Here is a 25,979-nt window from a genome sequence, read left to right as displayed (position 1 = left end):
GGCTTTGTCCTCTTCCCTCCTACATGCTGCCTCATCTGGGCTTCTTTTAGTACTGCAGGAACAGTAGTATACCCAGGCAATAACATATGTAGGGGAAATTTTGTTGGATTTGATGCATCAGGTTTTTCCTGTCTCAAGCCACTTAAAGGTAAATCATTTCCATGCTTTGTCAGATGAATTTCCTGACTTCTGTCTTTTGTTCACTCTTTTGTAGCATGTATCCAGCAGACACTGTGGTCAGCAAAGCACAAACCAGGTACACTCCTCTTAAAGTTGTTTCATACTGTGCCAATATCCTCCACTGGTCTGATTTTTTATTTCTTTTACAAATGTCACGATATTATAGCCCCTCAAAGTACTATAGCTCCCTTAGGATTGAAAAAAGGCAGGCCAGGTCTATTTAGTCAGTACCATTGAGATGCAAAGCAACTCATGATGCTTCACCAAATTCAAACATTAACACAAGACATTAAATGTGCATTAAAAGACAAGCTAAATCAAAGGAGACAACACTAAGAATGCATAGCAAAATCTAGCAGATGCATTCAACAGTAGAGGTAGTTACTTATTTGATTTATTGGATGAGAATGTCAATACTGCGATCATGTCTGTTTGCAATAGACTAGTACTGCTGCTGATCCAAGCAGTTTCCCTGGTTTGACCCAAAGATAAGAAAATTACCTACTAGCAGCTACATGATGTCATTACTCAGGAAGCAGTCCCAGGAAGCAAATCTTAAATGATGGTTTTACAATAAGCAAGCAAGATGGGCTTGTTGACATTTTTTCAAACATTGGAATCAAGTCAAACATAGTCATTTTAGTTATTTCACCTCTCTACACCGTTTTTGTCCAGCTAACTGCTGTTGCAGCTTGGTATTTAGAGGAAAGAAGAGTACTATGAGTACAATTTATGAGCTCACACTGTACTGAATATAACAAATAATTATGCATCATTCACAGTATCCCCTTGATCTTATATTTATCTATACACCAAACTGACTGTATTCATCTTTGCTCGCACAAGGGACCAGTTATGTTCAATCATTCTCTTCTTCGGTTCCCAGGGTGACAGCCTGAGACAGCGCCATGGTGACGGTTGCCGTGTCCCTGTGTCACACCACCTCTTCATCAATCTGAAGAGCTTTACTTACAACAGCATCAGTGAGGATGCAGATGTCTTCTTCTCTTTGTATGACTCTCGTGAGGGCAAACAGATCAGGTAAACTGATGAATCTCACACATTACCACTTCAAAATGTTGTACAAAGCATTACTGCGTGCAAACAAGAGCAGACGCATGCATGCCTGCATACTATTGCAGATTGACTGGAGCACCCTTTGGCTGACAGTCACTTTGAAACTGTGAACTTGCTTCCTTTCCAGTGAGAAGTTTATGGTCAAACTGAACAAAAATGGAGGACCAAAGAATCCAGAGAAGGCTGATCGTCTCTGTGCTCTCTTCACTGTAACTTTCTCTCCATTTTAACTTTGATTGCAAAGATTCTGTATGCTTTTCTAAGACTGCACAGCTATTTTTTGTCTGATTTCCCTTCAGGACCTGAGCAGTAAAGACTTGAAGAGAGACCTGTACATTGTTGGGCATGTCATAAGAACTGGTAAATAAAGTACAAAGTTTTGTGGTTATGACAGAGATATTATAGTTGTTACCTCTTACTTGTGCTCTTCTCCATGTTTGTGTCCAGGTCGGATGCTTCTGAATGATTCAAAGAAAGGCCCACCTCATGTACAGTACAGACGGCCATATGGCTGTGCTGTTCTTGCTATGAGTGATGTTTTTCATACAATCACAGACCTCAAAGAGGAGAAGGACTTTGTGCTAAAGGTTTATACGTGAGTACCGTATGACTGAGGCCATTCTTAATTATAAATATAGCAAAACAAAAGAGAAAGATTGGAGAGCTGTCGTGAAAATTTTCTGCATAATTTTAATTTCTTTCTGTCTTTTATTAGTTGTGTTTCATCAGTATATTTGTATGCACATTTTAAGTATTTCAAAGAAAAAGTTCATGGAAACATAAAATTATATTAAAAAAACACCCCAGTTTATGTGGGAACATTTTTCCACTTGGTTCAAGTGTTTTTTTGCCTTTTTTGAAAATGAGCAAATTCAGGTAACATGGCCAACACTCCCTTGTCTTACATACTTGCTGAAGTGAATGTCATTTCTCACAACCTCTCTCCATTTTCATTTGGTAGATGACTGTATATGGAGAAGGCAACCGCTTTCTCTCTGTTTCATGATGTTGCCCACACTTCATCTGCAGACAAAAATACAATCAGTCAGTTTGCTCCAAACTAGTTGATGGAAGTGTACATAATTCACATTTCCATTTGCCTAAAATTTACTTGACAATTAAATAGAAACACTAATGCTTAGGAGCAGTATTGGTTTCTGTACTAAAGGTTAATGCTGTTGGCCAGGCATTTGAGTTTTCTTCAGATGTGGATTTGACAACCTAGTGCTTCAGCACTGATACTTGGTGCTTTGAGCAGAATAATAATAAAGTGTCCTTCAGAAAATCAATACTTGTTCACCCTGGCCCTGAGGTAGGGTACTTGGCGTGTTGTGAATCTGCCTGCTTCTGTTAGACTTTGCCAGAGTCAACCCAACAAAGGAAGCAACACAGAGAAGGAAAGACACAGAGAAGGAGAGCTGACACAGACAGTATATAACTGAGAGAAGTTAGAGGACAAAGAATAATGCCACAGAGCTCAGCATTTTTTACTGTCCATCAACAGCTAGAATGTCTCCTTGTGTCTGCAACTGCTCTGGGTCAGAGGGCATTCATTCACTTTGACATTCTATGACATTTTTGTCATTGTATGACATTTTTCTTGTGTAGTATTTTCAGGATAAATTTACAGTTTATGAAATAAAGATTTCTAGAAGAGAAAGTGGTCATTTTTTGGGGGTATTGTTCTGCGGAGGCAAAGAGCTCTTCCTTTAAAAAAGCAAGCAGTGATTCAGTGCTGAGCTGCCTCCAAACTGTCGGCTCCTATAAGGCTCCAGTCTGTGCATTTCCCCATGCCTTTCCCAGGGGCCTACAGGCCCACAGTAATGAAAAAGGCTGGTAGAGAGCTGGCTGTCAGGTTTACTTAGTGTGCTATGCATTTGGGTTAATGTGCTGCTTGATAGCAAATACCCCTACTGCTACCTTTTCTCCAGGAGGAAATCAGCTCTGGGACACATGCTGTTCTTATTCCCCATGCACAGAATTCTTACCCACCTATCTGTGTCCACTAATGGGTGTGTTGTTAACAGTCCTATCTGCCTGTTTTTCTCTCCAGATGTAACAATGAGAACGAGTGGTATCAGGTTCACGAGAACATCATCCGCAAGTCCAACACTAAGTACTCAGCTCCCAGTACCAACTATGGTAATTATATATCTTTACAGATCTCTTTCTCTCATTGGATTGATTTTAATTTGTTCATAATTACAATCTATACAGAGAAAATATCTTTTATCCAAAACTTCACAGTATTTGAGGGTCCAGTTCATTATAAAGGACAATATCTGTTACATAGAAACTGCTGAATATATAGATGCTGAAAAGGATACGCCATCATCATGGGGTGTCAAATCAGAGAGATATCATGATGGGTTTTATTTTAACCAGAAACATTAGCTTCATAGCTGCCCCTGTGTAAGTCACATCTATTAGACACTGCTTTTTAATTGAAGACAAGCTTTTAATTCAATTGGGCAATCAATATCACTTTGATGTCCGTATGCAATGTATGAATGTACCCTTTCAGCCGGTTAGTTTAGCACAAAAGGTAAAACAGGTGGCATGGCTTTGTCAAATCTGCAACTTTTAGGCTCAATTAACAAATTACATCTTTGTATTTTAAAGGTACAATCTGGAGAAAAAAGGAGAAAGCTAGTGCTGGTAGCTCATTCTAAAGAAATGATTACCGTTTCCATATTTTTTCATGACAAGGTTGAATATCTCATTTTTTGCAATGCTCTGCTGCTTATTGATATAGAACATGTAGAGCATGAGGAGCTGCCTTGTTCAGATTTATGTAAATTGTAAAAACTGCAATATTGTGTCACAGATTAAACATGTATTTTATATCTAAAATATATCCTGTGCTTAGCTAATTATCTGCTGCCTGTTCATATTTAATGGAAAATATGAGAGTGGTATGAATATTCTCATATAACACTTAAGTATTTAAAAATGTCTTAGATAAACTTCAATCTGTTCATTTTGTCATAGAAGACAACTAACACCGGCAAATATTTTGAGATGACAATATTTTTCGAATAAGGGCTCATTGTATTTTAAAAAAATTGTTGTTAATGGTCTTTGAATTTAACAAAAATAAAAATAAACCTCTCATAAATATCCAACAATTTCTTGTACTGTTTGTATCTGTGGGACACAGACATTCTTCATCGAATGATTTAAGTTACAGGTTCTTAAGGAATATCTTTTATACCCATTTTATACAAAAATTACCTTTTTCCCACATTTGATTGATGATTAACTGAAGCAGAACACATACAGTTCCACTCCTGTGCTTGCTCTGACATATATATATATATATGTATATATATGTTGCAGCTCACTTTGTATTTTGTGTATTAAAGAAGCATGCCTTTGCTGTGGTTAGTAACTTTTGTAAATTGCCTTGACATCGTGCATTGAACTATTTTCATTGCTTCTTCTTTCATGAGTGTCTCACCGTTAAACATGTGACTCATAGCAATCTGTCACCATATGTGTGCAGTACCCATGTTTTTCCTCCCTGTATCCTTCCTGGCTCTGATCACATCTCTCTATGTCACTGTGCTGTCTTGTCTTCTCCTCCCCCACATTCTGACTAATGTCCTTTAAATACCCCTCTGTCCCTCCTTTCCTCTACCTCTCTTCTTCTTCTTTGTCACTTTGTCACTCTCCTTCTTCCTCACACCCGTCCTTCCTCCTCACACAACCCCACACCTCTTAAAACCCCCCTGCAGGCCTCATCATTTCCCTGCAGCTGCTAAGGGGTGAGCTGGAGCAGATCAGACGGGAAAACCAGGCTGTGTTCAACCGGGCTCTGGCACTCACACGCAAACTGGGTTTCCCAGATGTCATTCTGCCAGGTAAGAATGCAAAAAGCAGGAGGTGGTAATGGGTATAGAGAGTTTCATTGAGGAGGTAGAGACCAGAGGCCAGATGGTTTGAAGGAATAGAAAGAAGGGAGGCTTTCAGATCAGAGTACAGGTGACAGAGGAGAGGGATAAGGCAAGAATGACATAACGAAAACCAGAACTGGAGTTTAGGATTGAACAAAAAAACAAAAAAAACAGGAAACACCATTTAATTCAAGATAGAGGAAAGGAGCCTGACAACTTCGCAGCACATTTGCATGAGATCAGCATTCAGGTCAGGAGCTGCACAAATTAGAAAAAGCAGAGGTCTTCAAAGATAACTCAGGAGAAAGAATAGAGAAAGGTGTGTTTATTTCGGTATATTTCATCAGCTAACATTACTCTGCTTTGTGTTTACTGAGAATGTATGATCCTCCCCTCTCCTCTCCAGCTAGCCTGAAATACTTCCTGATATCACTCCTTGTGACTCATGTCCCCTTGGAAATGACTTGGATATAAATAACTATAATCTGATTTTATAAATAACTGCAATATCTTCTTCATCTGCTACTGCAGATATTTACTCCATTAAACACTGACCTTACAAAAGATAACAAAGCAGTATTGAGAAACAGTTACAAAACAGTGGGGTCATTTCTGATTGAGAGTAATGTGTGGTCACTTTGTATAGGCTTAATTTATGTTGACCACTCATAGTTCAACTGTGGGCAGAGGCTGACATCTATATTATAACTCATTAACATTAACAAGGCAGGAGACATGCTTGTCATCACAATCCAAGTGTTTCAGCATCTCTTTGACTGGTGGGCAACATCAAACGTCAAGCTAGGGGTGTTGAGACATTGCTGCAATCTTCATTTTGTTTAGTTTTGCTTAGCTAGTGCGTAATACTTAACTTTATGTGGTTTACTTGTTCTAGGTGACATTCGCAATGACCTGTATCTGACCCTTGAGAAGGGAGAGTTTGAGAGGGGTGGAAAGAGCGTCCAGAAGAACATTGAAGTTACACTCTATGTCCTCTATGCCGATGGCGACACACTCAAAGTACAGCACATACTTATTTAAATGATTAATCATGATGCTCGTCATCCATTTATGAGTTAAGATGAGTGAAGCTTTGTATTTGTTTCATTCTCAGGACTGCATCAGTTTGGGCAGTGGGGAGCCCAACACCAGTGAATATCGCTCTTTTGTCCTTTACCACAATAACAGCCCTCGCTGGAGTGAGATGGTCAAGTTGCCCATCCCCATAGATCGCTTTCGAGGTTCCCACCTACGCTTTGAGTTCAGACACTGCTCCAGTGAGTCAGCAGTCGTGGGGCAATCAGCCCTCAGTACATGGTTTATTGTTATACAAGCTTTATGATGTTATAAGATGCATGATATAATGATCTACCTCTTTTCAGCTAAAGATAAAGGAGAGAAAAAACTGTTTGGTTTTGCTTTCACACCTCTGATGAGAGAAGATGGGACCACGCTGTCTGACGAGAGCCACGAGCTGTATGTGTATAAGGTAAGAGTAAGTTAAACATACAGTTTAGATTTAGTTGCTCTGTGGTTCAGCCTATGATTGCTACTCCATAATTTCATGAAAAATTGTTTTTTAGCTCAGCTTCTGCAGGAGTTTTCTCTGTCACTTCCTTTTAGTGGACAACTAGCAGTTCTCTGTCTGACTTTCTTGGCATCTCTCACCAATGCACCTCCTTCAAAGACTCTGATAACCTGTCACAAAACGCTTTCCCTTTCACTTACAAAAGTATGAAATTGTCATGGTAAGACTGGAAAATAATAGTTTCAAAAAAATCCCAGAACTGAATATTTTTTGCAGAAGGAATTTTTCACTATAATTGAAACATGGAAGTTTGTATCTCAGGTCAAGGAGGAAAGGAGTATAATGGAACCCTATGTATGATAATTGAGTAGTCGTAAATAACTGTACTATTATAAGAATTAGATTTTGTCCATTTTGATCCTGCTTATTAACATGTGTTTAGGTTCACAAATTACAGAAAAAGTCCAAAATTTTTTCAAGCCAGATCACCTATCAACGTATTAACATCTCCATCCACTACAGTGTGATGAAAATGCCACCTTCAGTAACCAGGGCCTCTACCTGAGTCTGCCTTGTTGCAAGGATGACTTCAACAGCTGCCCAAACCTTCCTGCTAACTTGCCCTTCCAGAGAAGCCCTAAGGAAACCTTCTGGGTCTCCACAATACTCTGTTCCACCAAACTTACTCAAAATGGTAATCTACATCCCACCCAACAACCAAGATATTTTTAAAATAATCTTTCACCTCTTATCCTACTTGACTTTGATTTTCTCTATTCTTTTTTCAGTGGACCTATTGGCCCTTCTGAACTGGAAGGCCCACCCGGACAGGGTGTTGGACATCCTTGGTCGACTGCGCCAGATTAGTGGAGAGGAGATTGTTAAGGTCACTACTATCATATAACGTGATGATGTGAAGTACTTCACCTGCTGTGTAGCTTATCTGATGTTACGTTTTAGGGGTACCCTTCTCTTGTCACTCTTGCTATATCCTTGATATAATGGCTGCTTTCTTCTTATAGTTCTTGCGAGATGTCCTGGACACACTCTTCTGTCTTTTAGATGACAACACTGATAAATACGGGCCGCTGGTTTTCCAGTCACTGGTAAGGAAAAGCAACTTAACTGTCCTCATATATGAGTGACATGTTTTCTCTAGAAGCAGAGAAACTTATCGTGACATCAATATGTTTTTGCTTGTGTGTGCAGGTGTTCATCATTAATCTGCTCAGGGACAGCCGTTTCTACCACTTTAGACCTGTAATGGACTCCTACATCCAAAACCATTTTGCTGGAGCTCTGGCATATAAGTAATATACAGTATTTACTATTTCAACTGTTGAAAACACATAAATCAAAGTTTATTTAGCCACAAAGTTACATTATGACTTCTAATAATGTGCGTGTGCAGGGAACTGATTCGATGCCTGAAGTGGTATATGGACCGCTCAGCTGAGGTCGTTCGGCAAGATCACATCCAGGAAGCCATGAGGGTAAAGTTTTGTGTATGCTGTATTACCTGAGGATCAGTTCAGGGTGGCAGAACCAAAGAAATGTATCATGGCTCCTGCAGCAGGGATTAATTAGTAAGGCTTGAGGAAATGGTCAATCAGAAGGGCTAATAAGGAGTAATGTGATGCTAGAGGCGGTTTTAGGGTTTTAGTTCCCTACTGAGAGAAAAGATAATGAATAGAGGTAATCAAACACACATACATATAGCAGAATGCCTTCCGTTTTTACGTTATCTATAGTTTGTCTTGGTTATTATTTTTTGTGGATCATCAACCCCAAATCTATTTCCAAGATTTCCTTTATGGATTATTTTGTAAGTGCTTACTTTCTTTCAGGGAGCTGATTGATCTACATGGTGCATAGTTCTTTGGCTGACTCTACATTCTCATTTTTTTATCCTTCCAACAAGGCTCTGGAGTACCTGTTCAAGTTCATTGTCCAGTCTCGTATACTGTACTCGAGAGCCACCTGTGGGATGGAGGAGGAGCAGTTCCGAGCAAGCATCCAAGAGCTCTTTCAGTCGATCCGCTTCGTCCTGAGTCTAGACAGCCGCAGCTCAGAGAACCTTGTGTTCACGCAGGTCAGATGGAAAATCTATCTACTTGTCTTCTAACGGACTCTATCATTTGCTTGGCAATCTTATCATGGTTCTTCATGTTTTTATTTTTACGTATTCCTCCTCATTGTTTGTATTTATGTTTAATGGTCATTTTTTGTTGTGCTTCTCGGTTCATTCTTGTGACATTTCATTTGTCATACTTCTGCAATTGATGCCTCACCCCCTCTGTTGCCCCTTCTTTGGCTTGATCTTGGACAGTTTAGGGGTGCGATCAGCTGCATGCATCTCTGTGGTAATGCGCCAGGGCTCTCATCTATCTCAGTAAGTCACAGCGCCTCCCTGTGTTAGCTCTGCAGTGCAACCGAGATCAGCATACTCAAACAGGAGCGCAAATGTACTGAGCATTCAGTGCTTCAGCTTGGCTGCTGTTTGGGTTTGATAGGGCTGAATCAGGAAACACCAAAGTTATAGCTTGACAAAAAAAAGTTGTGTTCTCTCGTTAGAGTCCTGGTTGTGTTTCTTTTGGGGGTATTAACAGAACATATAGTTTCAGGCTTATGCCATTGTCACACAAAATTGTTGTTAAAAATGCTATTATTTTGATGTTTTTATTTTGAAAGTGAGGCTAAGATGATTATCTGCTGTCTTTGTTTCCCCTCTCAGGCAGCGCTGTTGAACAGTTTCCCTGATATTTTTGATGAGCTGCTGCAGATGTTCACTGTTCAGGAGGTGGCAGAGTATGTCAGGGGCACCTTAGGGAGCATGCCCAGCACAGTAGACATTGGCCAGTCAATGGATGTTGTCAAACTGCAGTCTATTGCTCGCACAGTTGAGAGTCGCCTTTTCTTCTTTCCTGGTGAGACAAATGAAGAAAAAAAAGTAAAATGTAAATGAATGTAGCCTATGTCATTCTAAGGTTCCTGCAGTGTTTTCATCCTCCTCCTCTCTCCTCTCTTTCTCTTTCCTTTCGACCAGAGTCTCGTAGTATTTTGCTGCCGGTGGTTCTGCATCACATCCACCTGCATCTACGCCAGCAGAGGGAGCTGCTGATCTGTTCTGGGATCCTGGGCAGCATTTTTTCCATAATTAAGACCAGCTCTATGGTACAGTACAACAAAAGAATTAGCCAACAGGATACAAACTGTGTACCCTATTTCTATTTCCGATACACAGGACCATATCAATGCATTTAGAGCTTGCAGTGAGGCAAAACCATGAAGCAACACATTTGCATCTAAGTTGCTGACTCAGTGTTTCTTGGTTGCTCTCAGGAGTCTTCTGTTCAGGAGGAAGTGGAAATGATGGTTGAAAGCCTTGTGGACGTGCTGCTGCAAACTCTTCTGTCCATCATGAGCAAGTCTCACTCTGTGGAAACATCCAGAGGACAACGCTGTCCCCAGTGCACTGCAGAGATAACAGTAATCTTTCACTCAATAATCCTCTGTGAGAACTGGGTTTTAGTGACTATTTATCAGTTTTTTAACCTCCCTAAACATGTGTGTCCACATATGTTACTTTCTCTCATCCAGGGGGAGTATGTTTCCTGTCTTCTCTCGCTGCTGCGGCAGATGACAGAGATCCACTTTCACCATCTGCTCAACAACTTTCATAGTAAAGAGGAGCTGAAGGTGGGAAACTTTAAGATTAAAGAATTCTTTTGCAAACTGCTCACCACACACCTTAAGTGCATACACTTGGTTAATGTCTTCCAGGAGTTCTTGTTGAAGATCTTCTGCGTGTTCCGCAATCTGATGAAACTGACAATCTTCCCTCGAGACTGGAGTGTCATGAGGCTGCTAACTAGTCAGTGAGTCTTTCTTTCCATTTTTGTCATGCCATGTCTGTCCCAGTGATGTTATAGGGGAATACAGCTGACCATTAGATCAGGCACTCTTCAAGTAAGCCTACTCTGAAGGTTGTGTTGCAGGTTTCTTAATCTATTTTTAGCATGTACCTTATTTAGTAAGCTGACAGTGTAATGTTTTCTGTGCTCTCTGCAGTATCATCGTTGTAACAACACAATTTCTGTCCCCGGCACTGCACAAGAACTTCTCAGAGGCAGATTTTGATTTCAAGGTGTGTCTCTATCAAGAAGGCTTTGTGTTAAGGAGGCACCATGCAGTCAGAATATCAGATTATTTTCTGTGATTACATGTGTTACACTTCTAAATAATGAAACATGCCATGTGCATTTTTTTAAATTTATGTCTGTTTACATGTTAGGTGTGGAACTCCTTTTTCAGCCTCAATGTGCTGTATATCAACCAGCCCAGTCTGCAGTTAGAGGCACTTGGCCCTGCTAAGAGAAAGAAAGTCCTTGACAAGTAAGAAATGTTCTGTTAATTTTTTTGTTAGGTGTTAATTTTAGTATAAACACCTCTCTTTTCTGTCTTGTCATTGTAGGTATGGAGATATGAGAGTCATGATGGCATATGAGCTCTTCAGCATGTGGCAAAAATTAGGTGTGCAATTATAATCAATGTATCCACAGAGAACACAACATCTTAAAATAAACCAGTGTAAACAGTTGTTTCTGTCCATGTGAATCCGTATTATCTAGGTGACAACAAGCCCCACTTTATCCCAGGAATGATGGGGCCCTTCCTGGGAGTCACCCTGGTCCCTCAAACTGAAGTGAGAAATATAATGATTCCCATATTCCACGACATGATGGATTGGGAGCAGAGGAAAAATGGAAACTTCAAACAGGTCATCATGACAGTTGGATGTTATAAGATGTACAGCTTGCCACAGCAGTTGTGATAAAATGGGCATCTTATTCTCATATAGCAAACCCACATCCTTTGGTTGAATGTGTGTTTTCTGTGTAGGTGGAAGCAGAGCTGATGGATAAGCTGGACAGCATGGTGTCAGATGGGAAAGGCGATGATAATCATAGAGAGCTCTTTAGCCTTTTGTAAGTAGCAAAAGCTTTTTTTTTGTTTCGCCAGTCAATTCAAGTTAAGTCAATTTTATTTGTATTACGCCAAATCACAACAAATGTTCTCTCATGACACTTTACAAGCACAGCATGGCCTAGTACCACATTCCTTCAGTGAATTTACACCCAACAATTCTCAGCAGCACCCGGGATCTGGGAAGCAGGGAGCCCAAAGGTTCCAGAAAAGAAGATGAGTTAGTAATACATATGAGTATGATTTATATATGACACATATAGGAGGACAAAGAGGAAAGAGAGGAGGAGAGAGAAGCCCAGTGCACCATGGGAAAACCCCCGGCAGTCTAAGCCTATAGCAGCATAACTAAGGGCTAGCCTAAGCAGCCCGAACTATAAGCCTGATCAAAAAGGAAGGTCTTAAGTCTGCTCCTAAAGGTAGAGAGGGTGCCTGCATCCTGGACCGAAACTGGGAGACGGTTCCACAGGAGGGGAGCCTGATAGCTGAAGGCTCTGGCTCCCATTCTACTTTAGAAACTCTAGGGACCACCAGTAACCCTGCATCCTGGGAGCGAAGGGTTCTAGCTGGATAATGAGGGACTATGAGCTCTGTCAAATATGAAGGTGCCTGATTGTTGAGGACTTTGTATGTTAGAAGGAGAATTTTGAATTCTACTCTGAATTTGCCAGAAAGCCAATGCAGAGAAGCCAGTGCAGGAGAGACATGGTCTCTTCTACCAGTTCTAGTCAACACGCAGGCAGCAGTGTTTTGGACCAGCTGGAGAGTCTTTAGGAACTTACTGGTGCAGCCTGATAGGAGGGAATTGCAGTAATCCAGCCTGGAAGTGACAAAAGCATGGACTACTTTTTCTGCATCTTTTTGAGACAGGATGTGTCTGATCTTAGCAATGTTACGTAAATGAAAGAAAGCAGTCCTAGAAATTTTCTTAATGTGGGAGTTAAAGGACAGATCCTGATCAAAGAGAACTCCTGCCAGTGATTATCAGAATATTGTTGGCTTGTGAAATACCGTCTAACACATGTCTTTTTCTTGTTTGGCTATCATACCCCAGGACCCAACTGTTTGGGCCTTATCCAAGGTGAGTTATGGTGATTTTGCGGCCAAGGACAAGAGACATCATGATTCATATCTATTTACTTCCTGTGCTCATCACTTTTAGTAGGAATATCTAACTGTATTTTCTGTGCAGCCTTCTGGAGAAAATAGAGCAGGAGACCTGGAGAGAGACAGGGATCTCATTTGTTACGTCAGTGACAAGACTTGTTGAGCGACTACTAGATTACAGGTAAAGTTACTGTCACATAATCAGTGGCTCATTGTTCATGTCATGGAAATGTTGAGAAAACCGTGTATGTTTCTGTGTAGGGACTGCATGAAAGGAGATGAAATGGAGAATAAGAAAACGGGTGGTTCGGTCAACCTTATGGTGAGACATTCATGTTTCATATGTATTTGAGAACATTTGACCTATTTTTTGTGATTTCCACAAAGCATTTTTTTTTATTTGAACTATTTATGTAACCTCAGAACTTCTACAAATCAGAGGTCAACAAGGAAGACATGTACATCCGGTACATCCATAAGCTGTGTGACTTGCATTTACAAGCGGAGGACTTCACAGGTAACAAAGATACAGGGGCATTTTCTATGACAGTGTAAGTTTTATAGCACGGCCTTTATACAACCAAGGTGTTATTTTTATTCAGTGAAAAAGTTTGGGCTGTACTCCAGGTTTATGCTTACCCTCTGTCTTGCATATGTTGTCTGATCATTCTCGGTGAGGTTTATTGAGTCCCCTGAGAACAGAGAAGAGGCTGCATTTTTTGACTTAAGGTAATAGTTGATAGTGGATGGCATTTAAAAAAAAATGATTTAATCTAATTCAGTTGAATTTAATTTGTTATCATTAGTTTTTAAATGGCCAGTGTCTATTACAGCAGTCAATTTGAATAAAGAGAGGTAATGCAATATTTTTGTCTCTGTAAACAGGAAATCTAAGGACATTGACGGTAAATGTAATCATGTAAATGGCTGAAGTATTGCATTACTTACATTATTGGCAGTGGTGGCTTACATGCCTGTAATTGTAGCCAAATATGAGTAATTGAAAGCAGCCTTAAGCACCCCTTTTTGAAAACTGCTGCCAGGATAATTTATACACATTTTTAGTGTTCTACAAAATGAGCTCTGATGGGACATGTGGGTTTTGTTTGCCTCGTTGTCTGCCAATAAAAAAAACTATGCAGGAATAAAATATGGTGACAGGACTTTCTAGTGATAACAACACAGTCTGTGTGTGAAAGCAGAGTTGGTGAACTGACTGAACATTACAGATAATATTTCAAATGCCAAGTGCATTTTGCGCATCTGGCCACCAACATACTAAAAGATACTTTTTGTGCTCAGGGCAACTTGTGTTTTGAGCTGAATGTGCTTTGCTTTTTACCCCATCTGTTCACAAATACAGAGCCCAAAATGTCTGGAAGGTATGAATATGCAAATTGTTCATCATCTGCAGCTCGTACAGAATAACAGGTATCAAGAGGATACAATTTTTTTTATATAATTTCTCTAATGACCTGTAACCCCTCACCAACAGAGGCAGCATTCACCCTGCTACTGTATTGGGAACTGCTGCAGTGGGAGGACCGGCCCCTCAGAGATTTCCTCCATTACCCCTGTCAGAGCGAGTGGCAACGCAAGGAAAATCTGAGTCGCAAAATCCTCCACTACTTCAACAAGGGCAAGGCAAGTTTTTTTCTCCAAATGACATCAAGCAACTATCTCAAGAGGGAGGTTGAATATCAGTTTTTCAAAAGAAGAGATGAAACATTGAAATATTTGTTTCCTCATGACAAATCTATTTCTCAAAATCTTTCCTGCTTGTACCAGCAGTCTTCCTTACCAAGAATATGGTCCAACAGCAATAACAGAATAAATATTTGTCCGTTGGAGTTCTTCTGTACCAAATTTAAGACTGAATATCTTGAAATAAATCCAAACGGAAACATTTGCTATAGTCTATGAAGGAAAGATAGCTGCTCAAATGTGATTGTTTTTCTTCAAAATCACACCTATCTGGCTGGTATCCCACAAAATTAAATTATATGACTTGTGTCTGTGTTTTTGAGAGGACAAAGCCCTTTGGACTTGAGAAGCAGCTGAGAAGGAAATTACCCCCCCCCCCCCCATTAACTCTTTTCCATTTCTTGTTTTTTTCTGGCTGTTTCAGTTGGACAGCTCTGTGATTGTGGAACACCATGTTGATACTAAGATCTGACATTATGAGTAAAAAATGTGCAGGTTGATGATGATCAGTGATGATGGGACCTGCAGTCTATTATGTATATAGAGACTTTGCCTCTGGTCATTATAAAAAACAAACAAACAAACAAACATAGATATGTCAGACAGTAAGTCACAATATGTTAATTTTCTTGAAAATAAAAATGTCATTGGACATGTTTCATGAGGGAGTGAAGTTATACTCATCTAGTTTGCATACTTCCCACCTTCTAAATTGAATTTATTATACAGTATCTTCCCTACAGATGTTGATATCACTTCATATATTATTTTACAGTGTTGGGAATATGGAATCTCTCTCTGTCGGGAGCTGGCTTTCCAGTATGAGACTTTATATGATTATCAGAGCCTCAGCTGGATACGGGTAAATTCAATCTTATTTTCCTCTGTTTTTATTCAACAATAATCCCTTGTGGTGATGTTTGCTGAGATTTTCAATTCTCTCTGTCATTTTCATCCCTTGTTATGGAGTGTGAAGTGTGTCCTAATTATCTGAGCACACTCACACTTAGCCTATGCAAAGGATACAGAAATATGTGTGATTAAATCATCCTGACTTTTTTCTGTCTTTTTCTGTGTCAGAAAATGGAGGCAGCATATTATGACAATATTATTGAGCAGCAGAGGATTGAACCTGAGTTCTTCCGAATGGGGTTCTATGGGAGGAAGTTTCCTTTCTTCCTCAGGGTAAGACTTTTTTTTACAGTCTTGAGTCATTTGTCTTGACACAGTTAGGAATCTATTGAAATAGCTCCTTAATGTTTTGGCAGGAGCCAATATCATATAGAGTGACTTGAAGGTAACACCAATTGAATAAAATTAGTAAATCTACATAAGAAGTAAAGCTGAATCAACTCCAAGCAAATTTGCATCCTCTATAATGACTCAAGCTGAACCAGGTCATTCTGGCAAACATCCAGTATTCTCTCCTCCTCTCTCCAGAACAAGGAGTTTGTCTGTCGTGGCTACGACTATGAACGACTCGAGGACTTCCAGCAGAGGATGCTGGGAGAATTTCCACAAGCTATCGCCATGCAGCATCCCAACCATCCTGACGACACCATCTTGCAGAGTGATGCTCAGTGTATCCTACTCAGGGTACTGGGACAGAAATTAAGTTAGCTCATTTATTCATAAAGGGGAAATTTACAATGTTAAACCAGGAAAGGGGATAGCAAAAATAGAAAGTAGGAACAACATATCCAGGCTAAACAAGGAACAGGTTCACAGTTATACAGTTGATATTGCAGTGTATATGTCAATCGATCTTTTTTCTGTATAGGAAGACTGCTAAGAAATTGATCTGCAAAGATGTTTTATTTTCTATCTTAAATTTTGGTCTAAATTGTAATAGCGTAGCAGCAGCTATTTGGCTTTTTTGCTTTATGAATTATGGATGGTCAATTTCCTTTTGGGTAACCATCTAGTTATAGCATTATGGTACAAAATATAATGTTTATAGAAATTAGAACAAAGTAGGAGATTTCTTGTCTTTTCAGTTGCTGTATTTCCTTCTACTACATCTTGCGCTTCTCCTTCTGTCCGTCTTTCTGCCTGTCTGTCTGCTCCTTGACACTTTTGCTTGTAGACTTGCAGATTTATGCGGTGACACCAGTTTCAGACATCTCTGATGTGCCTCAACTGGATCGTGTGCCAGAGAGGATAAAGAGCTTCTACCGCATAAACAATGTCAGCCGGTTTCACTATGACAGGCCTTTCCACAAGGGGCCCAAAGACCGCGAGAATGAATTCAGGGTACAGTGATCCAGCAGAGTTGTTCTCTGTCCATTCTGCTTCACAGGGAAACACTGAATTAAGATGGAACACAAGTTTAAAAATGATATGGTTCCTGTAATGGAGAAACAGGAGTTGATTTAGGCAAAGCCAACCCCCCCGCCCCCCCATTAAACAGGTCTTACAAGTGACGTAAGCTGGTGCAACACCCCCTGGTGGTCACAGCTGGAGGCTTACTGCTTTGGGTAGCAGTACCTTTGAAGTTCCTGAAAACTCATGTTTAAATCAGCATCAGAGCTGAAGTTTGGAAGGAAAGAATCAGAATCTAAAGATATTTACATATTTATTTAAGTGTTCATCTCAGCTAGCCTGACTATTCTCAGACTGTTTGGCTGTAATTTGTCATGTTTGATGACAAAAGAAACAATTTTTATCACAATTTTATTCATCCATCCATCCATCCATTTTCTTCCGCTTATTCCTGTTAAGGGTCACGGGGGGCTGCAGCCTTTCCCAGCAGCTACAGGCGAGAGGCGGGTTCACCCTGGACAGGTCGCCAGTCCATCGCAGGGCCAACACATACAGACAGACAACCATTCACACTCACAGTCATACCTACCGTCAATTTAGAGAATCCAACCAGCCTAGTCCCCAATTCCATGTCTTTGGACTGTGGGAGGAAGCCTGAATATCCAGAGAGAACCCACGCAGGCACAGGGAGAACATGCAGACTCCATACAGAAAGATCCCGTGCCCAAGCCGGGACTCAAACCTGGAACTTTCTTGCTGTGAGGCAACAGTGCTAACCACTGCACCACCATGCTGCCCCAATTTTATTCAAATATTCCTAAATATTGCTTCACTTTTGTCCAGTGGATCCACTATTAATTTTGAGAAATTTTCATCAGCATATTAGATATACTCGATTGAGAATTGTGATATTGTGAGTATTCATCCAAACATGACTCATTTGTATATCAGTAACTGTTCCACTGTGAATTGCATGCACATTAGTAATTAATACAGCAAAATGATGTAATGTAGTTAGACGAAGACAGAACGCGGCAGAATGCTTAAGTACCTAAGACAGTTAATAACACATTATATATATTTGCTGAATAACACCACATACTCTCAGTACAATAACTACAGATTACTGATTTGGTTGGTATATTTGCTGCAAAACTGATATTTTAGGGCTGCAATTAAGGATTATTTTTATCCTTGACTCATCCACAATGACCACTGTATTTAGCAGCATAGTTAGTCTTCAAAATGCCTCACAATTTAATGCAATAATAATTTAATGTATATTGATGTGCAAATCAAACTTGCTCTGTCCTACCCAAGTGTCAAACCATAGTGTTCGTAAATTTTCAAAGAGATTTAAAAAAAGAGCAAATGTTCACATTTTAAGACATGGGGAAAGCACTGAGGCAATTTTATTTTACCAGTTTCATCTGACTAAGGCGGCGGCATGGCTCAGAGATAGAGTGGCCATCGAGTAACCAAAGGGTTCGTGGTTTGATCCTCACTTCCTCTGGTGTCCACCTTGAAGTATCCTTGAGCAAGATGCTGAACACCTAATTTCTCGTGGTGGACTGACGACCCGTCCAGGGTGTACCCTGCTTCTCGCCCAGTGTCAGCTGGAATAGGCTCAAGCCCCCATGTGACCCTTAACGGATAAGTGATATAGAAAATGGACGGATGGAATTCCATCTGACTATTTTAGTGTTTTTAATCTTTTGCTTTGATTTAACTCACATCCCTTGATCTAATGCATATTCAGCTGACTGCTAAAAAATCCTACACCCTAGAGGGATTTAGAGATTGTAGGACTAGGCATGATACTGTATTTTCTCTGACACAGTAACCTAAATTTGACATCAAACCACATCAGAGCCTTTCCCTTCTACTCTTTGCTAACTGACCTACATGCTGCACTGCTGAGCTGCCTGGTTTTTGTATCTATTGTTGCACACATACCACAGTGATGGCACTAGATATGGTTGATAGGAGAATACAATGCCTCTGTCTGCTTGTCTCACAGAGTCTGTGGATTGAAAGAACAACTCTGATCCTCTCCCGTCCTCTCCCTGGGATATCCCGTTGGGCTGAGGTTGAGAGGAGAGAAGTGGTGAGGAGCTTAAGCACTCATTCTATCATTGTATAATGCACATATTGCCTCCTCAGAGATTTCTTTGTATAAGCTGCATATCTCCATTTATTTCCAGGTGGAGGTGAGTCCTTTAGAAAATGCCATTTATGTGGTGGAGAATAAAACACAGGAGCTTCGGACCCTTATAAGCCAATACCAGCACAGGCAGCATCATGGAAACATCAACCCGCTCAGCATGTGCCTCAATGGGGTCATAGATGCCGCTGTGAATGGAGGCATTGCCAGATATCAAGAGGTAGAGAGACAAATGATTGTGTGGATTTATTGAATGTCTGAATTTGTCATATAATCAAATTTGTATTTTCAACAGGCATTTTTCGATAAGGACTACATCAGCAGTCACCAAGAGGACACAGAAAGGATCACACATCTGAAGGATCTGATGCAGGAACAGGTCAGCAACCACAGTGTTACGGTAGATCCATCGTGGGGTTTACATACTTTATGTTGCCTGTATGAAACAGCAAGGGTTTGATTTTGATCCATATCTATAACATTCATCACACAATTTCCCAGCCTGCTGCTACTGTACAAGTACAAATTTTCTTTGCATCGCAGTTGTCCTGAATACTTTTGATTTCGCCTTCATCTTTCCTTGACCTCATTTTACTTGTGGTTTAGGAAAAATTTTAGGCTCCAATAACCAGCTTGGTTGAGACACAATAATGAAGTAAAATTTTTAGCACTTTTGACTTTCTGCAACAGGTGCACATTCTAGGAGTGGGGCTGGCTGTTCATGAGAAACTGGTGCATCCTGAAATGCGTCCTCTGCACAAAAAGCTTGTGGACCAGTTCCACATGATGAGGACTGGTTTACACCATGTGAGTTTCTATTTGAATATTTATTGCTGTCTGTAAATAAGACACTGTTTTGAATCATGTGTGAGCAGTCTTAATATTCAGAGTAGTACATTGTTGGAACTCAGCAGGGAGTGCCGGGCGTGGACCGATTTGGCCCTTCAGGCTGCCAAGGGGTCAACTCATCCAGAGGGATCCTTTCCTCCCACAGCCACATGAGCCCAGAGAGTTTGCGGCTCATACACAGACACAGGTCAGTCAAACGCTCGACACAAAGAGTCACAACAGTGCACACTGTACAGCATGTCTCAAATCACAAATGGAACTGAAAAGTGTTTTCAAACTTTAAAATTCCCTTTTCTAACATTGTTATGTCCAGAGACATTATATGTCAATATTGTGTGAATATAATAATGTGAGCTCCAAAATTAATCTGAGACACTTAAAAATAAAGAATATATATATATATATATATATATATTCTTTATTTTTAAGTATATATATATATATATATATATATATATATATATATATATATATATATATACACACAGCACATTTAATGGGTTTCCTTTATTTTCATGACCATTTACATAGTAGTTTCTCACTGAAAGCATCAAAACTATAAAACTATGAGTAAGCACATTATGTAGTAAACAAATAAGTGTGAAATAACTCAAAACATGTTTTATATTTTATAGTTTTCAAAATAGCCACACTACACACAAGGCGTTCTCTCGATCAGCTTCATGAGGTAGTCACCTGAAATGGTTTTCCAACAGTCTTGAAGCCTTCGTTAGCACAAAGACATTGCAGGTGGAACCAAAGATCTCAAATTTGGACTCATCAGACAAATGCACAGAATGCACAGTTTTCTACTGGTCCAATGTCCATTCCTTCTGTTTCTTGGCATAAACAAATCTCTTCTGCTTGTTGCTTTTCTTAGTGTTTTTTTTTCAGTAGTGTTTTTTTTATATGTAAGAATATATATGTTTATACACTACCAGTCAGACTGGCAGATAGATAGATAGATAGATAGATAGATAGATAGAGGAGAGAGAGAGAGAGTGAGAGAAGGGATTGGGGTTTCAGTGTCCAGCAGTTGTTTGAGGTGTGCAGGTGAGAATCCTCATTCCAAACCCTAACCCCAAGATACAAGATTAGTCTCAAAAATGTCCGCTGAGATGAGATAATATTTAGTTCTTTATACTCACACACTGAGACAGAGATTCCATTACTGTTTCTCTCCTTCAGCCCTCTGAATTTGCAGGGTTCAATCCGACACTCGTCCTCCTCTTTGTCCTCTCACACTTCAAGTGAGGCAGGAAACCTTGTCATAATGACTGATGGTATGATGGGGGAGCACCCTGAGGAGGCGATGCACATGCAGGTAATGCATAATTAGACATTTGTGATGTTTTGGAAAATTTATGAATTTCTTATGTTTCCTTAAACTAGTACTCACATTTCTTATCCACAGTTTTATCGTGTTTTTTTCTGTCAGAATGATTAAGAATGTAATGCATTTAAGATGTTTTTCATTCTTATATGTATTGTTTTGCAGCCGAGCCCATCTTCTTCCAGCCTGAGCTCAATCCGCTCTAACTCGTCCCAGATTATCAACTCGGCTCCTTCGAGTGCCAGAGGTAGGTGATGCAGGTGCACTTAAGTGATTACATAAAGACCCAAATGATCATCATTCCAGCCTTTCTTCATATTTTATATTTCTATATCCGTGATGAGAGATATATGGCAAAGGAGAATAAACTTCTTTTATAGACATTTCTTAAAATATACATAGAAGGCAGCACACCATAAAAATACTTGCTTTTATTGGATGACAAGACATGTCTGTCACTTAAAAGGTTTGTTTGAGATAACATAAAACTTTATTGATCCCTTTGCAGGGAATTAAACAGGATCTCACACTGTCCATGTCTCCTTCTTTTCAAGGCTCTCCATCCTTGCCTGATAAGGCCAAACACAACCGGGAAGTGATGATACTGCTTCCATCTCATCGTGAGAGGTCCAACAACTCCATGTACTACAACATGGCAGAAAATGGACAGGTATTGCGGGCAGCATCTACAATTACAAAAATGGATGAAATTGTTACCACACACAAGTATGAGACAAACATTGATCACCAACCAACAACTGATTGGATGTTAGCACTGATAGCACTGCTATTTTGAATCAAGGGCAGGAAAGAATTCACCGTCTCTGAAAACTCAATTACTTTTCTGCCAGGCCTGTTCCCTTTATTTTTATCTGTCTTTTATCAAGAGTCTTCTGTGCTTTTATTTGATTTGCTGGTTCCACAGCCCCTCAGTTAGAGACAGAAATAGCCTGAACAACATTGTCAAGATCTGTTCCAAGATCTTTGGAGTTAGACAAAAAGAGTTACATTCCTTTTTCAACCAGTAACTCCACTGTAAAGCAACTACCGGTACTATCTAACTGTAGCTTCTACTAGAGAGTGAATTCTGACTGTTGCCATCTTGCCGTTGTTATGTGATGCTGTACAACCGCCAATCAAAGCCTTTCATTCCCTCAGCTGTCTTATGCTAAATGCTCCATAGGTCAGGGTTATTTATTCATTCATTCTGATTTATTGTTCTTTGTACTCAAGATCAGTATATTTTTCATGTTAATTCCTTTTAAAGTTTATTGCTCTTTGACTCGCGTATACTTTGCATGATTAGTTTTTTTTTCTACTATGAACAGGGTGCTCGAATGAATTGCCCCTAGAGGGATTAATGTAATTGTTTGATTTGATTTGATTTGATTTGAACTTAACTGAACTAGGTGAGGTGCACTCTGAGAACACAGATCTCCATTGAGGTCCATGTTTTTTCAGTGTTAAAGAAAGTTCATGAAACAGACCTTTCCCAAATGTTAATGGGGCAATCTGTCAGAAATACTGACTAAACTTCAATGTGGAAAAATGTGAAAGCTGCATCCAAGCAAACCAAACAGAATCTCCTGCGCTGTAAAACAACATCTTTATTTTAGATGGGCTTTCCAAAGGAGACTCTGACACAAACCTATGTGGACTATGATGAATTTTTCAAAATTTGTCCCACAGTTTTGGTATTGATCGTTTCATATTTTAAACTTCAAATGTATAGGAGGAATTCAAAAGCTGAGGAGAAAATCAACCTATAGTTTCTTTTCAAATGAATGGGAGGTTTACAGTGGATTACTTGTCAGTTAATGTTAATGCTATCTCCTGTTTGTAAACTCCTTTTCGTTGGATATTTAGTGTCTGAGAAGGTCGAGGCTCTTGGCTACATTTTTATGGCTGTTATGTGCTTATGATTGTTTCATTTCCAAAAAGAACTGGTCCACACTGTAGCAGGTCACATTTCAATCTGAAACTTGTAATGGGCTTTGGCATGCAGAACTTTTTGCTTCGAGATATTGTTATTAATTTTTCATATCTTTGTAGTTTTTCCACACACCTCCGACAAACAAACAGACACTGGTGAAAAATAAACTTCTTTACTGAGTGATGATGATGTGTGAACATTTCTCTTGAGTCATTTCATTCAAATTTAAATGCTGATGATTGTAGGCTTCTTTTGCTGCTGTCACTTCACAATCAGAAAAATCATCACCAGGAATGACAAAGACTAAGGTGTGAGCTTCCTGCTCACATGGTTTTTAAAGTGGCATTTATGTTTTCCTGGGTGTGCCTGTCATTCAGAAAGAACAAAAATGACAATGACTGTTCATTTCATTCCGTTTTTTTTTATACAGAACAACCATATGCAGCGTGCCTTATTTCAGCAAGTTAGCCCCTGTAAGCCGTGTACGGATCCACACATGACTCTACCAGAAAAAGGTAACATTCAGACAAGTTGAGATATTTTATGGCATAATGTTGGCAGTGTGTTCATGTGTTCATGTGTTCCCTCAGTCTTTCCCAATGCTCCCAGCAGCTGGAGTCTGGATGGAGACAATCGAGAGCAGGTGTCTTACATGCCAGCTTCAACTGGAGGGGCAATTATGCCCCCTGTTCCACCCAGGTCCTTCCCACCAGGTACTTTTTACAGCACAGCTGATGGTCCAGAGAGTATGTATTTACATGTCAAATGTCAGCTCACAAATTGGACTTGAATGAGACAAAAATCTTATCTTGTGTGGTTTAGACTGGCATTAAAAAGCTACTCAGTACCTTTATTTGGTCAAAGTAACACAGTTACTCATATGAATGTCCATTTTTCACTTTGTAGGACACTTTCTGATGCACTGTGATGCGTTTAACCACCAGAACAGCGATCCTCCTCCAGCTCTTCCTGCCCGTTCTCTTCGGAAGGTACAAACATCATTTTGTATCGTCAGCTGTAAAGATTTTGAATTTATTACAGACACGTCACACTAAGATGCTTACAACAAATTGGTCTTCACAAAGCTATGATATATCATGGCTTTTTAATGTAGTTAGGGTGATCTTACAGAAAATATGTGAAGTTACCACAACCTCTTGACCACACTGTATTGTGTTGTAGTGGAATGTAATATGATAAAATTTTGTGGTGGCACCATGTTGTCAGTTTCAATCAACTTAGATTATTTCTTTGCGGTGGGGACATTAACCCCTCAACTAATCATTAATGGTTCAGCAAAGTCATATGACAGGTGATTGTAATGTAAACTTTTGGAAGTTTTCTTATTTACTGGTTTTCCCTTAATTATGCTGCCTTCACATGCTCCTCAAAGGCTCATATTTGTCATCTTTCACACAATTAAATATCAACTCTATCACAACACCACTGAAATGACATTGCTTGTGTGTTGACAGTTTTCTTCACTCAAGCAGTCAAGTTGTGATCTTGAACTCCCATATTCAAGCAACTTTGTATTTCAATATCATAGACCGTATCAGACTAATTAAGTAGTTGATTGATCTGACACTGTATGAAGGCAGGGTGAGATATGTTGAACCTCTGAGCTGTTGTCAAAATACTGTAGCAGAGGAGAAATATACCAATTCCATCTGTTTGTCTCTCGCTCTCTCTAGTCTCCCCTCCACCCAATCCCTGGCTCCCCGACCAGTCCTCAGTCAGCTTTGGGTGGCAGTAACTCCACGCTGTCTGGCAGTGCCAGCAGTGGCGTTTCCTCCCTCAGCGAGAGTAACTTTGGAGGCCAGTATCCAGACCCTGGCCCAATCAGGAATGATGCATTGGAGCCTCTTCCCAGTCATCTGTGGTCCCCTCCTGATGAGTACATGACCTCTCCCTACTTGCACATTCACTATGGTGGACCAGAAATGGACTCTGTGGACCCCGTCCGCCCCTTCCATTACCGCAGCCCTACTTCGCACCCAAACAGCCACCCGCACCCTCACGCTCATGCCCACCCTGGGCTGGACAGCCACTCTCATGGGCCTTCACCTCACCACCATGCACCCACCCATGGCCCTCATCACATTCCATATCGAAGGCCCCAGCCCCCAGCTGTGCCACCTAAACCCTACCTGAGGGAGGGTTGCATCCCTGAAGAGGAGCTGCAGCCTCAGCCCATCCCGCTGCCACGCAGGATCTTTCACTCCCCTCATGGTCACAGGGAGGACCAGGCCAAGCATGCCTGGGAGCAGTGCATTAGTGAGGAACACGAGGAGGCACAGTGATGAAGAATCTCCAAATTTCACTCAGAGCTTACTCCTTATCTTCTTGCCTTTGTTTGCATTGAATCAAAGTTTCAGCAACAGAAAGAGTCTGACAGTGTCTTAAACTGACCTTTCTCGTTGTTTTAATTTCAGTGCACACGAAGCAAAGAAAAGAAGTCCATGAATCTACAGTATGAGGCACAACTGCCATTGCTGCTCCATGTGGCCTCTAAGATATTATTAAAAGAAAATGATCTGTTGAACAATGAAACAGATAAAACATGAACTTTAAAATTTATATTGATTGTACACAATTGTACAACTTGTCTGTGAGCATGTTTTTGATTGAGAATAACAACAGTTTTGTGAAATTTGACAACCATGATCATAACCAACATGACTGCCGATGCAGTGTCAGCTCTGAACTCCCTTAATGTTGCTTCGTCATTTTCACAACACAATGCAACTTCAGACAGTTGTTATCCACAGTGAGGTGACTTCTCTGCTTTAAATGCTTCATATACATAATATCTCATTTTGATAAATTTGCTACATTATAGTGTTTTCAGAGGCTTATGTCCATTTTGTGTTTCGAAACACTGTTAAGTGCTCCTTAATAGTGAATCATATCAAATGGCACACTAACACGTCGCTGCCGGGCAGTCATAAATTGCAGGT

At 40.1% G+C, this 25,979-nt stretch overlaps 1 protein-coding gene across 5 annotated transcripts in view; it reads left to right on the top strand.

Annotated features, from left to right (window-relative positions):
* LOC147255789 (dedicator of cytokinesis protein 3-like) overlaps positions 1 to 25,979 on the top strand; it is a 48,200-nt gene that overhangs the window by 19,335 nt on the left and 2,886 nt on the right. Inside the window, exons 9-56 of one of the 5 annotated variants that reach the window (XM_086213747.1) lie at positions 215 to 256; positions 1,067 to 1,221; positions 1,385 to 1,466; positions 1,557 to 1,617; positions 1,705 to 1,852; positions 3,311 to 3,399; positions 4,995 to 5,120; positions 6,049 to 6,173; positions 6,268 to 6,430; positions 6,536 to 6,642; positions 7,204 to 7,375; positions 7,470 to 7,567; positions 7,704 to 7,787; positions 7,891 to 7,991; positions 8,093 to 8,174; positions 8,603 to 8,773; positions 9,011 to 9,073; positions 9,416 to 9,608; positions 9,728 to 9,855; positions 10,024 to 10,170; positions 10,282 to 10,380; positions 10,465 to 10,559; positions 10,753 to 10,828; positions 10,976 to 11,076; positions 11,156 to 11,214; positions 11,313 to 11,461; positions 11,584 to 11,669; positions 12,722 to 12,748; positions 12,860 to 12,955; positions 13,036 to 13,096; positions 13,198 to 13,291; positions 14,270 to 14,418; positions 15,254 to 15,340; positions 15,559 to 15,663; positions 15,919 to 16,060; positions 16,565 to 16,731; positions 18,761 to 18,847; positions 18,945 to 19,124; positions 19,200 to 19,283; positions 19,595 to 19,711; positions 19,798 to 19,940; positions 20,942 to 21,077; positions 21,252 to 21,333; positions 21,641 to 21,756; positions 23,450 to 23,534; positions 23,610 to 23,732; positions 23,926 to 24,008; positions 24,714 to 25,979. The exon at positions 24,714 to 25,979 is cut by the window's right edge and continues 2,886 nt beyond it. In XM_086213747.1, coding sequence (XP_086069873.1) covers positions 215 to 256; positions 1,067 to 1,221; positions 1,385 to 1,466; positions 1,557 to 1,617; positions 1,705 to 1,852; positions 3,311 to 3,399; positions 4,995 to 5,120; positions 6,049 to 6,173; positions 6,268 to 6,430; positions 6,536 to 6,642; positions 7,204 to 7,375; positions 7,470 to 7,567; positions 7,704 to 7,787; positions 7,891 to 7,991; positions 8,093 to 8,174; positions 8,603 to 8,773; positions 9,011 to 9,073; positions 9,416 to 9,608; positions 9,728 to 9,855; positions 10,024 to 10,170; positions 10,282 to 10,380; positions 10,465 to 10,559; positions 10,753 to 10,828; positions 10,976 to 11,076; positions 11,156 to 11,214; positions 11,313 to 11,461; positions 11,584 to 11,669; positions 12,722 to 12,748; positions 12,860 to 12,955; positions 13,036 to 13,096; positions 13,198 to 13,291; positions 14,270 to 14,418; positions 15,254 to 15,340; positions 15,559 to 15,663; positions 15,919 to 16,060; positions 16,565 to 16,731; positions 18,761 to 18,847; positions 18,945 to 19,124; positions 19,200 to 19,283; positions 19,595 to 19,711; positions 19,798 to 19,940; positions 20,942 to 21,077; positions 21,252 to 21,333; positions 21,641 to 21,756; positions 23,450 to 23,534; positions 23,610 to 23,732; positions 23,926 to 24,008; positions 24,714 to 25,322 — 5,775 coding nt within the window. In that variant the 3' untranslated portion in view covers positions 25,323 to 25,979. The remainder of the gene's footprint in view (positions 1 to 214; positions 257 to 1,066; positions 1,222 to 1,384; positions 1,467 to 1,556; positions 1,618 to 1,704; positions 1,853 to 3,310; positions 3,400 to 4,994; positions 5,121 to 6,048; positions 6,174 to 6,267; positions 6,431 to 6,535; positions 6,643 to 7,203; positions 7,376 to 7,469; positions 7,568 to 7,703; positions 7,788 to 7,890; positions 7,992 to 8,092; positions 8,175 to 8,602; positions 8,774 to 9,010; positions 9,074 to 9,415; positions 9,609 to 9,727; positions 9,856 to 10,023; positions 10,171 to 10,281; positions 10,381 to 10,464; positions 10,560 to 10,752; positions 10,829 to 10,975; positions 11,077 to 11,155; positions 11,215 to 11,312; positions 11,462 to 11,583; positions 11,670 to 12,721; positions 12,749 to 12,859; positions 12,956 to 13,035; positions 13,097 to 13,197; positions 13,292 to 14,269; positions 14,419 to 15,253; positions 15,341 to 15,558; positions 15,664 to 15,918; positions 16,061 to 16,564; positions 16,732 to 18,760; positions 18,848 to 18,944; positions 19,125 to 19,199; positions 19,284 to 19,594; positions 19,712 to 19,797; positions 19,941 to 20,941; positions 21,078 to 21,251; positions 21,334 to 21,640; positions 21,757 to 23,449; positions 23,535 to 23,609; positions 23,733 to 23,925; positions 24,009 to 24,713) is intronic. The other 4 variants (XM_086213749.1, XM_086213748.1, XM_086213751.1 and 1 more) reach the window with 4 other exon arrangements.

The sequence above is a fragment of the Aulostomus chinensis genome, chromosome 9, assembly GCF_037954235.1.
Source record: "Aulostomus chinensis isolate RoL2024-O1b breed Wild chromosome 9, RoL_Achi_v1.0, whole genome shotgun sequence".
In the NCBI taxonomy this organism is placed as follows: Eukaryota; Metazoa; Chordata; class Actinopteri; order Syngnathiformes; family Aulostomidae; genus Aulostomus; species Aulostomus chinensis.
This window is presented reverse-complemented; position numbering and strand designations above follow the sequence as displayed.